Here is a 13,180-nt window from a genome sequence, read left to right on the forward strand (position 1 = left end):
AAATTGTCACCTGCTTTGCCTTATCAAATCCATTAATTCTTGTATATCACTTGCTCTCCCCCTGACATGGCCATAAGAATGGAGTGGATATGAAAAGGGGGAAATGTATACAAAAAACTAGTCAAATAATTCTTTGCTCCAAAAATCACCCCAATTTTGACAAATATTAACACTAAGAATTCTTACTGTACATTATTAATGCAATTATTAGAAAGTCTAAACATCTAATTCCACAGTATCCACAATCTGAATGAAGCAGTACTATACTGATGATACTACCCTCAGCCATATCTTTGCTTTAATGCAAAACAGGACTAAATACAGCTATTTACCTTTACTGGGCCCTGCTATTGAATGTTTAAAATGGGACATCTCTGTTTCTGGTGTTTTTCGCGTAAGTATTTGATTTCCAAATCTCTTGGGTCCTAAGTAAAAGACTGTAAATTTCTGGTGTATATCAAGTCCAACTGAAAAAAGAAAAAAAAAAAGCATACAAATGCTTATTTAAGTCATATAAATCCACACATGAGACCATTTATTTGTTTTTATACCTGCTATATTTTATACCTTTTTGAACTGGAAAGTCTAACAAGTCCAGGAAATAGAGATGTTTTAAAGATACTTTAAAAAGTATAACAAATGAAAATTTATACATCTGTCATAAAAATAAAAATCAATGTTCCTACAGTAATTGAAATTTATCTTAAAAAATAAAATGTCTATAAATGAACAGATAAAATTTTAATTTTATTATCCTAGTCTCTGCCATCTTTTACATATCCAAATATATGAAGCTTCCTTTAAAATTATTCATTTTACTTAAATAAATTATTTTTACACAATATCATTTATGTTGCTTTTCTGTTTTACATAAAGGAAATAATTTTTAAATGCTATCATATTTTTTACATTCATGTCTTCATTACTTCAATGAACTTACCATATTCAGAACTAATTAGATTTATGCTAAGATCTTCAGATTTAAGAGCTCGCCTCACATCAATCTTTTTAGCCCAATTTCCAGCTTTTAGCAAAACAGAATCCCTGAAAAAGAGTAATGCATCATTTAATAGTGATCTTGAACACTAAATGAAATGAAATACTAAATTAATGTTCAAGGGCTAACTGATCCTAAGATAGGTCCTATCTGGTAGTAAACTGAAGTGAGACTGAAAACTACCTTCCCCAAGTTCTGAGAATAGGGAAATGGAGTGTCAATGGAGCTACCGTTACCATAATTTTCTTAACTATATGTTCACCCAACAGCTGGTTCTAAGTTGCACTGAATCATTTCAGGCCTGCTTGAATATATAATTGCTATCAATAACCTATGACCTTGACCTTAAATCACTACCACTTTAAAATGGCTATACATAAGTTACATGGATTTGTGAGAACTTCAACAGTATTTTTTTAAATGATATGAAATACTCTGTATCTAATAACACAACACCAGCAACCAATTTTGTGATTGAACTTATTTTAGCCTCCTATAGTCAAGGCTGTCATTAGATTTAGTTGTCACAGAGAATAAAGATTTGTATAATTATATATTCTCTGTAAGTGTATCATGGCTAGTTGCAGGAGAGTAATTATCAGTGAAAAGGATATCCTTATCAGTCACTGCAGTCCCATTAGGAACCTTGCACAGGATGTTTTAGGAAGCCATATTCTAGTACACTGGCAAAAATTAGGAGATTCCCATTTCAGAATCACTGCCATCCTGAACTTACAGGTACAGTTATATGCTAGGAGCATAGGCTCTGGAGTAAGAATGCTTGGCTTCAAAACTAGTTTTTGCTGTAAACTACCTATATAACCTTGGTCTCAAATTTCTCCTCTATAAAGTATATATAATGATAGCACCTATCTCATACAAAGACTAAACAATTCAATACCTGGAACCTACTAAGTGCTCAAAAAATATTAGCTGTAGCTACAACTATTATCTTTAGAGTTTGTTTATGACATCCTGGGAGAAAATATCAATATGCAATAGTATTAGAAAAAAGGCTGAAGTAAAATTATAGAATGACATGCTAGAGAACTAGATATAAGGCAAGGTACCTCCTTTATCTACTGGATCTGGTTGCCTGGATCCTACAATGGCGGTAGTAGTTTGTTAGATTTTAATTTGGAAATAGAAGATATATTTTGAAGTAAGTAGGAGGAAGATTGCACTCAAAGAGTAGTAAGGTCATGAATGATAGGAGAAAAGCAACAAAATAAGAAAGTTCAGCAACAGTGAATTAGAGCTACTCCTAAAGGTCATCTATTACTTGTTTCAAACCATGGTGACAGACTTTACACTTTGTTCATTTGAGTACTAAATATTATCTAAACCAACAGACCCAATATTAGTATCTTCTTTAATAGACAAACTATCCCGTTATAGAATCAGGAAAATGTAATTTAATTGATCCCACCATGATTTTATTACTCTTTTCCTCAGCAGAATTTTTCTTTTATAGTATATGCTTAGAAATAAAACAAATAGAAATTTCACACTTACATAATTTTGTGCTTAGAAACCAGTTGATTATCTGCATCACCTATGATTAAGGTAACGTAGTGGGAATCTGGTGCTGTTCTTTTAGTTTGTAGCTGTTCAAAATTTCTTAATATAACAGTCACTAATATTTCTGCCATGGTATCACTATATCTTGCAATCTTTAAAAAAGGATAGGCATAAAAAGTGTTAAAAATAACCTTACTACTCATACTCACCTCCAAGTCAGCTATGGGTAGCTTTATTCCTGAAAATCAAAATATATGAAAATAGAAAATATTTACCTGTTCCACTTCAAGTTCATATTTTGGTAGATACATCACTGTTTCTTTTATCTGAGTTCCAAAAGGGGGATGTCTATTTAAAATCTAAAACATATTTATGTCATTATGTTCTTATTACAACACTAAAAACTCTTTTAGTAAAATATTTTTTAGAGTCAATAGTTTTAACATGCTTATTAGCTAAAATCTTAAGTTAAAAATATATATGACTGGGCTTCCCTGGTGGCGCAGTGGTTGAGAGTCTGCCTGCCGAAGCAGGGGACACGGGTTCGTGCCCCGGTCAGGGAAGATCCCACGTGCCACGGAGCGGCTGGGCCCGTGAGCCATGGCCGCTGAGCCTGCGCGTCCAGAGGCTGTGCTCCACAACGGGAGAGGCCACAACAGCTAGAGGCCCACATATCGAAAAACACACACACACACACACACACACACATATATATATATATATATATATATATATGTATGACTATGAGAGGGAAATCATTTTTTGGCAGAAATAAAGATACAAAAGTCAGGCTTTAGAATTTATACAGAATTCAGGTAACATTAGGAATAAGTAAATATTAAATACCAGTTCAAGTTTCCTTGCATCTGTTTCTTCTATCTTTTTAAAGGTAGTCAAACCTGCATTTACCATAGCATTTGATAATGTTACACCTGTGGAAAATTAATCAAATAGTTTTTAAACAATCCACTTAAAACTAAATCTACACTTAAATATTTAACAACTACATTAGTAAAAAAGAAAAATTTAAAGAGCCAGACTAATGACTTATTTTTAAAGTTGTTAAAAAATGTTCTCAATTGGATTAATTGGGCTGCGATGTTATTTGATTGTTCATATTTATTTTTTCAAACTCAAATAAAACACTCATGTGCTTTATAAAAGAAAGAGGAATTCTTTGGTCCACATGATGTCTCAACCCTTAGTTTTACCTTACGTCATAGAGCAAGTAGCAAGAAACATCTATGGTTATACTCATGTTTTTAAAAAAGGCAACATTATTCAGGGATGGGAATATTGTTTCATGAAGCTATGGCTCTCTGAGCATTTCTGTCTTGAAATGAGTTCATGGTAGGTTTATGTTGAACTTTTAAAGAAACAGGAACTCAAGAAATTGAGTTCTCTGTTTCTGTACTAATTCAGATAATCTTACTCTTCTGCCTAAAATTTCCAATGCCTTTCCATTGCATTTAGAATAAAATGGCAATTTCCTTACTATGGCCAAACTCCCTTACCTATATGACTTGAACACAGCCTACCTCTCCCATTTAATTTCCTACCATTCCTCTCTTGCTATTCTCCAGCCACACCGGCTTTAATTTTGCTCCTTAAATACATCAAGTGCTCTTCCATCTTTGGACATTCTCTGTTTCTTCATGCTTTGAGAAACTATAATTTTTAATTCTTACACTCATATGAATGATTTTAACCAAATCCCAAAGTAGAAGATATTGTCAGAAGCATAAAATCCTAAACTAGTACCACCTTGTTTAAGGCACACATATTACTGATGAGGGTATGATACTCCTTTCCTTACTCATATCTTTAACTATTCCTGGGAATTTCTCTTACTCAATCTTTAGACACAACTCCTAGTATTCTTAATTCCTTAATGTTCATTTCCATTTTCCCTTATAACCTTTCCTGATTTTTAATTTTTAGTTTATAAACATTGTTGAAAATCAATTTGCATTCATTATTTTTTCCTGGTGCTCAATAAGAACTTAGATTTACTTTTTTGTTTGGATTCTCTCACTTTTCTATTACATGAATTTTGCTGGTCAATATTTGTTTCTTTTTGTTCAGCTGTACTAAGTGTGAAAAACATGTTCGTGTTCAACAATTTGGAAGGGATAGAATGCAACTGATGCCCAGACTGACAATATTCTAGAAAGTCAGAAAGACTGGCTTCTTCCAGTATAGTGAAATTTTATTAATCAATTTTTATGGATAATTCATACTTTTCTTAATCATTCTTCTATTGATGGACATTTAAGATTATGTGATTATAAACAATGTTTATATTTGTATCCATGTGGAAATATTTCTATAAATTTAATTGCTAAAGTGAAATTGCTGTTTTAAAGAGATTGTGCATTTTAATTGGTAGATATCATGAGACTTAGGCTCCAACCAACACTGCATGAGAATGTTCATAACCTTATACTATCTCCACTACAGGACTTTTAATTTTTGCTCATTTGGTGAGTGAATATAGTTTCCTTTGGATTTATTTATTTTTACAATTTTACTGACTGAAGTATAATTCACATACAATATACTTGACATGTGATTTTGTGTGTTTATGTATGTGTGTGTATGAGAAACTATCACCACAACCAAGCTAATAAACATTACCATTGCCTCTAAAAGTTTCCTTGTGCCACTTTGTAATTCTTCGCTACCTCTTCTGTCCCCTCCCCACACAGTCCCCAAGCAACCACTGATCTGCTTTCTATCACTATTGTATTTTCTAGTCTTTTATTTAAATGGAATTAAATAGTTTTCTTTTTAGTCTGGCTTCTTCTACTCTGTATAATTATTGTAAGATTCATCCATGTTGTTGTTTGTATCAACACTTCATGCCTTTTTATTACTGAGTATATATATCCATACTATGGGATATAGCACAATTTATTTTCCATTTGTGTGTTCATGGATATTTAGGCTGTTTTCAAATGTCTTCGTTATTAGAATTGTGTGTCTACATGCTTTTATTTCTTTTGGGTACTTAAGCATGAAAGGGCCGGTTGCATGGTAGGTTTATGTTGAACTTTTAAAGAAACAATCAAATGGTTTTCCAAAGTGGTTGTAACATTTTACATTCCCACAGTGAGAGTTCCAGTTGAACCATATCCTCTCCAGCACTCTGTCAAGTTTTAATTATTTTAGTGGCGACTTCCCTGGTGGCGCAGTGGTTAAGAATCCACCTGCCAACGCTAGGGGACACGATTTCGATCCCTGGTCCGGGAAGATCCCACATGCCACAGAACAACTAAGCCCATGTGCCACAACTACTGAGCCTGCTCTCTAGAGCCCATGAGCCACAACTACTGAAGCCTGCATGCCACAAATACTGAGGACTGCGTGCCCTAGAGCCCACATGCTGCAACTGAGCCCACGTGCCGCAACTACTGAAGCCCACGCGCTGCAACTACTGAAGCCCATGTTCCTAGAGCCTGTGCTCCGTAACAAGAGAAGCCACCACAATGAGAACCCCATGCACCACAACAAAGAGTAGCCCCTGCTCGCCATGACTAGAGAAAGCCTGCACACAGCCAAAAATAAATTTTAAAAAAAAAGAAAAATTAATTATTTTAGTGGATGTGTACTGGTATCGCGTTGTCATTTTAATTTGCATTTCTCTAATGACTAATGATGTTGAACACCTTCTCAGGTGCTTATTTGCCATATACATATCTTCTTTGGTGATGTGTCTGTTTGAATCTTTTGCTTATTGTTTTACTCAGTGGTTTGTCTTATTATTGAGTTATAAGAATTTTTTATACATTCTAGGTACAAGTCCTCCATCAGTTATATGTTTTGCAAATATTTTCTTCCAGTCTGGTGGCTTGTTTTCTCCTCCTCCTCCTTCTTTAATAGTATTCTATGAAAAGCAAAAGTTTTAAGTTTTGATTAAATCCACTTTTTTTCTTTTATATAGTTCGTGCTTTTGTGTTGTATCTAAGAAATTCTTTGCCAAATCCAAGATCACCTGCTGACTTTGAAGGTAGAGGAAGAGGGCTATGATCAAGGAATCAAGTATTCTCTAGAAGTTGAAGGCAGGAAAATGGATTCATCCCTAGTGTTTCTAGAAAGGAAAACAGCCTTGCCGAACCTTGATTTTATCTCAGTGAGAACCACATCAGATTTCTAATCTACAGAACTTTAAGATAATAAATTTGTGTTGTTTTAAGCCACAAAGTTTGTGGTAATTTGTTACAATGGCAATAGAAAACTAATATAGCATAGTTTTTCTAATTTTAGTTTCTGATTTTCCTTACTAGTATGTAGAAATAAAGTTAATTTTTATATATTGACCTTACATCCTTCAACCATGCTAAACCTTTCCTACCTTCCATGGAATTTTCTACATAGATGATCATGTGATCATGTATGAATAAAAACATTTTTACTTCTTTCCTTTCCAATCTGTATGCTTTTAGTTTCGTTTTCTTGCTTTACTGTACTGGTTAGAACCCCTAGTACAATGTGTACTGGAAGTAGTTACAGTGAGCATCCATTTTGTTCCTGATCTTAGAAGGAAAGCATTCAGTCTCTCACTATTAAATATGATGTTAGCTGTAGGTTTTTCATAGAGGTCCTTTATCAATTTGAGAAATTTCCTTCTATTTTAAATTTGTTGAGAGTTTTAATTAGAAATGGATTTTGGATCTTGTCAACTTTTTTGGGCATTATTGAGATGATCATATGGTCTATTTTAGTTTGTTAATATGAGGAATTACACTGATTGACATCAAGTGGTAAACTAATCTTGTATTGCTAGAATAAACCACATTTGGCCATGATATGTTAGCCCCTTTATCTATCATTGTGTTCAATTTGTTAAAAGTTTATAAAGAATTACTGCATTTATATTACTGAGGGATATCTTTTTTATATTACTGAGGTCTGTCTTTCTTGAATGTCTTTGTCAGGTTGTGATAACAAGGCAATGTTGGCCTCATAGAATGAGTTGGGAAGTATTACCCCCCCTTTTAAATTTTCTGAAAATGTCTGTGTAGAACTGATATTGCTTCTTATTTAAATGTTCAGTAGAATTCACCAGTGTAAACTTCTGTGCCTGGGATTTTCTTTGTAAGGTTTTAAACTACAAATTTAATTTCTTTAATAAATATAAGCCTACTCATGTTGTCTATTTCTTCTTGAGTGGACTCTTGACAGTTTGTGTTTTTTAAGGAATTTTCCCATTTCATCAAAGTTGTGGCATTTATTGACATTAGATGTTTATAGCATTCCCTTTCTATCATTTTGCCATCTATAAGATCCATAGTTATATCTCACATTTTTGTTTTTGGAAATTTGTGTCTTTTCTCTTCATTGCTTGATCAGTCTGACTAGAGTGTTATCAATTTCATTGATATTTCAAAATAATCACCTTTTTGTTTTGTTGATTGTTTTGTTTTCAATTTATTTATGCTCTTTTAAAATTATTTCTTTCCTTCTGCCCACTTTGGGTTTAATTTGTTCTTTTTCTCATCTTATCACATGGAAACTGAAATCACTCTAGAGAACTTTCTACTTTTCTAATATAAGTGTTTTAGTGCTATACTATTAATAATCATTTTATATAATTTCAAATTTTTCTGTAAGTTGAAATCTCCTAAATATTGTATGTAACCTTCTTCCCAATTCAGAACTCTTATCTCTGTGGGATGGGCGTGGCATTTGGTTTGCCAGGACTTATGTATTGATAGGAAGGTGAGCCTTTAATCAGGAATCTTTCTTCTACTTTGACCTTGCTTTCACCAGTCAATCTCCACCTTCACCCCAGTTACCAGGACTGGTCAGCTCTCTGACTGATTTCCCCCACCGATTTCAAACTTCAAGGAAATACAAAGTAGTACTTCCTCACAAAATAGCTGGAGATCTTTGTTCTAAGGAATAATTAGACAATCCTCAGTGACCCATTACCTAATTTTTTAATGTCCCCAAGATGCATACAAAATTATAAAGCTAATAAGACTGTCAGCCATGAAATAACTCTCTTTTTGGAGTTCTAGCTATCTAAGAAGGAACAGGGTCACAAAGCCAAAGACACCAAAGTGAAAAATTCCGAAGTGCTTTAGGCATATCCCAGTCTTTGTAAATGGCACCGTGTAGAGTTTTTCAGTTCACATCCTGAGCTAGATCCCAACAGACAGGAAAGAAACCTGTCTATAGAATCTCTATGAAAATCATTACTAATATTGAAATGTTATTGAAAAAAGAGAAAAAGTTAAAATATAAATAAGTGACAATTTTCTGTAATGAATTAGGAATGACCAGGACTGCTAGCTCTGTACCTTGTCATTGAGATCAAAACAAAATAGTCATAAAAGTAGAAGAGAGAACAACACACAGTTACCTAATTACTAAAACAAAATTTCACTCTTGGTTTGAGAACAAATTTAAAAATAAGAACATTAATTTTTATTAGGTTTCCAAATTGATTTCAAATAGAATCCTTTAAGCATAAGCAAATGAAAATCAGATTTTCAAGAGAAGGAAAGTATAGTAACTTATTTAGGCCCATAAACACATTTTTCCTTAAAGGTCTATAACCATCTTAGAACAATTTTTCTAACAGTGAAATACAAAATAAATTGCAGACATTGACACATTGCCTACCTGTATTCAGTACCTACCGATTTTTTCCAGCTGTTTGGATACATGCAGAGAGTTTTCCCAAAGTTTACATCTAAAACACTTTGCTAAAATCAAACTGTTCAACAGTACAGCAAACTTTTCTTGAATAGCCATAAAATCTGACAACCCTAAAAAAAAGTTTCCAATATTAAATCTAGTATACTATTTTACTGGAAAAATATTGAAAATCCATTAATCCTATAACATACATCTTGTAATTCGTGAGCCATTTCTGAAAATCTTCGAAGTATCTTGCGTCAAAGCAAAGTCTTGTATGGGAATGCATCCTAGCTGAGCCTGAATAAGACTGAGGAAAGAAGAAATTTTATTATTTCTTTTTAAAAATTACTATCTCACAGTGTTTGACATCAGTGACTGAAGTATCTCTTCTTAAAATTCCTCTCTGCCTTGATTTCTGTGACACTACATGACTCTGCATCTTGTATCATCATTATTGCAAGTAATTGTTGACTTCCTCTTCCCAGCCTCTAAAAGGTCAGTTCTCATTTTTCTACTCTTCTTTATTCACTCAACCTCTCTTTCTCTCAAATATCTCATTTCTTCTCAAGATTTTTGTTATAATCTCTAGATTGATAAATTTCAAATGATCACAGGGCACTTGCACTTTGACTGTTTTTTTCATCTCAACACATCTAAAATTTGTTATCATATTCTTCTCCAGTGCAGCTGACTTTGGGCTTTACTATATATAGGTATTATAGAAAACAACATAATTTATATAATCACCATATATTTATTAAGTACCTATTGAGTAAAAAGCATACTGTTAGGTGATAAAATTCTGTTCAACATTTGAAGGTTGGTAGCTTATTAGTTGATTATTAGCAACAAGCAGTTGCTTGGCTACAAAATTTGAGGGGTGGAAAGAGGGGAGAAAAGAAGTTACCGTCTATTGTGCCTACTATCTCCCAGGTCTTTGCTACCTCTTTCATCTGTTTACTTATCTAACCGGACCTTGATATGAAAATCCCCCTATGATTCTAACTAAAATTATTAGACTTGTATTACTCTCTGGGGGGATCTCTTGTAAGACCAAAAACAGGTACACAAAGAGAAAGGGTAGAATAGTTATATTTTATGGTTTAGTTTTAGCAAACAATATATGAAAATAGAAAGAAGCAACTAACTTCACAGAATGGGTGCATACAGCTGAAACTACAGAATGATTACTTCTTTTGGCTATAATATATGCTTCTGAAAATTATTTTATATCATCTACTTAGAAATGATTGTATACCCCATGTTCATAGCAACATTATTTACAATCGCCGAAGTATGGAAGCAACCTAAGTGTCCATCAACAGATGAATGGATAAAGAAGATGTGAGATATATATATATATATATATATATATATATATATATACACACACACACATATACACATATATATACACAGTGGAATACTACCCAGCCATAAAAAAGAATGAAATTTTGCCATTTGCAGCAACATGGATGGACCTGGAGGGCATTATACTAAGTGAAATAAGTCAGAGAAAGACAAGTACTATATGATATCACTTATATGTGTAATCTAAAAAATACAACAGGGGCTTCCCTGGTGGCGCAGTGGTTGAGAGTCCGCCTGTCGATGCAGGGGACATGGGTTCGTGTGCCAGTCTGGGAAGATCCCACATGCCGCGGAGCGGCTGAGCCCATGAGCCATAGCCGCTGAGCCTGCGTGTCCGAGACCTGTGCTCCGCAACGGGAGAGGCCACAACAGTGAGAGGCCCGCGTCCCACAAAAAAAATTAAAAAATTAAAAAATAAAAAATACAACAAACTAATGAATAAAGCAAAAAAAGAAGCAGACTCACAGATGTAGATAACAAATTAATGGTTACCCATGGGAAGAGGGAAGGGGGAGGGGCAATACAAGGGTGGGGAAATATAGAATTATTATGGGATTATATGAAATCATGTGTGTGAAACTTCTGAAAATTCTAAAGCACTAAAAAATTTAAAGAATATTTCATTCAATTAAAAAAACATATCTCACAACCTATTAGCATTAAGATTAGCATTAAAGAAAGTTGGAAACTAAAAAAAAAAGGAAAGAAAGAAATGGTTATAAAGTTACATGGTTTGTTAACAAAGAAGGAACTGATGGGAAAATGTGGATGGGGTGCTTTCAAGTGCTGGATAAATAAAACTTCTTGTGAAACTATTCTGGAATGCACAAATGAAGAATATATACAAAATTATAGAGTAAAAATAAGACTTTTGAGGTAATATTTATGTTTAACATCAATATACCTTAAAAAATAGTACACTTTTCAACATCATACTTCTCTGTCAGAAACTTTACCACAAAAAGCAGTATGTAAGAGAAGAACAAACCTGACTCCATATTGGATCTATTCCTTTAGCTCTAACCTTTGTGCTCTGTTGCCCATACTTAGTCATGCTGGCTCTGAACCTTTGTAAAAATGTTGCCTATGGCTTCAAATATACATAATAGCCCTTTCTCAATGCTCTGCCTCCTAGGTTTGACCTTTAAAAGTATAACATGTTTACATTCATGTAGAGATAAAAAGTTGCAGAACAGAAAATAATGATTGTTGATTGTCATGTTGGAGGTTTACAGGAACATTGGGACCAAACCTACGTGGACAGCTGCAAGAACAAAGGATTATGGCACCAAGAAGTCTGCAACAACAACCAGCTACACCCTCTCCCCTTTTAGTATAAAAGAAGCCTGAATTCTAACTCGGGTAAGATGGTTCTTTGGGACATGAGTCCACCATCTTCTTGGTCTGCTAGCTTTCCAAATAAGTGGCTTTTCCTTGCCCCAACACCTCTCGTTTTACTGTCCTGTCATGCGGCGAGCAGTACAAGCTTGAACTTGGTAACAATAAGCAGGAATGGAAGGGAGAACAGGGATTTATTCTAGTAGGTACAGAACCTTGGCAGGGCTGTCTGTCTCTCTCCACCAGATAAGGCCAGCCTGAGCTTATTCTCAGTAGAAGTAAAAGTCTCACAGCCTCAGGTAAGATGGCACCTCTGCCATCTCAACTAATGGGGTCAGACTTGCATGATAGTTATGTAATGACTAAATCAGGGTTATTGCAAGGATTAAATGAAATAAAGTAATGATGCAATTTGAATTAGGTTCAACCATGACCAGACTATAGAGGCTTAAATATAAATGGTTTATTCTCTTATGTAAAAGAACTCCAGAGTTAGGCAGTCTAGGGCTTGGTATGGTAGTCCAACAAGTCACCAGAGACCTAGGATCCTACTATATTTCTATTCTGCCTTGTATGGCTTCCATTCTCAGGCCATCTCATGGTCTAAGATGACTGTTGGATCTCCAGCCATTACACATTCACTCCATACAACATGTTGGAGGAAGTGGTGGAAGACAACAATTGATGCCCTTTTTACCACCTGACTCCATTTCCTTTAAGCAGCCTTCTAGGAAGACTTACATCTTCTGCCTACATCTTGTTAATTGGACAAACTTAGACACAGGGCCCTATTTAGCTACAAAGTTGACTGGGAAATGTAATCTTTTCCCTGTGAAGGTAAGATAAATATTGGGCAGTAAGCTAGCAGTTTCTGCCATAGGTATGTACAAGTATACCACATTTTATTGCACTTCACTTCATTGCACTTTGCCGATATTGTGGGGCTTTTGCAAATTGAAGGTTTATGGCAACCCTGCAGCAAGCAAGTCTATCAGCACCATTTTTGCAGCAGCATTTGCTCATTTCATGTCTCTGTGTCATATTTTGTTAAGTGCTGAAATATTTCAAGCCTTTTCATTATTATTATATTTGTCATGGTGATCTGTGATCTTTGATGTTACTGTTGTAATTGTTTTGAATTTTTAAATTAAGGTATGTACACTGTGTTTTTGACAGTGCCACTACACACTTAACAGACTATAGTCTAGTGTAAAGATAACTTTTATATGCACTGGACTGGGAAACCAAAAAAACTGTGTGACTTGCTTTATTGAGATAGTCATGTTATTGTGGTGGTCTGGAACT

At 34.3% G+C, this 13,180-nt stretch overlaps 1 protein-coding gene across 13 annotated transcripts in view; it reads right to left on the minus strand.

The window, feature by feature from the left end:
- HFM1 (helicase for meiosis 1) overlaps positions 1-13,180 on the minus strand; it is a 206,513-nt gene that overhangs the window by 48,852 nt on the left and 144,481 nt on the right. For 12 of the 13 annotated variants that reach the window (XM_079902104.1, XM_079902101.1, XM_079902109.1 and 9 more), the window contains 7 exons: positions 9,376-9,473; positions 9,166-9,294; positions 3,365-3,450; positions 2,794-2,877; positions 2,513-2,670; positions 941-1,044; positions 333-467 (listed from right to left, as the gene is read on the minus strand). In XM_079902104.1, coding sequence (XP_079758230.1) covers positions 333-467; positions 941-1,044; positions 2,513-2,670; positions 2,794-2,877; positions 3,365-3,450; positions 9,166-9,294; positions 9,376-9,473 — 794 coding nt within the window. The remainder of the gene's footprint in view (positions 1-332; positions 468-940; positions 1,045-2,512; positions 2,671-2,793; positions 2,878-3,364; positions 3,451-9,165; positions 9,295-9,375; positions 9,474-13,180) is intronic. The other variant, XM_079902112.1, reaches the window with a different exon arrangement.

Source organism: Stenella coeruleoalba (genome assembly GCF_951394435.1).
Source record: "Stenella coeruleoalba genome assembly, chromosome: 1".
NCBI classification, from domain to species: Eukaryota; Metazoa; Chordata; class Mammalia; order Artiodactyla; family Delphinidae; genus Stenella; species Stenella coeruleoalba.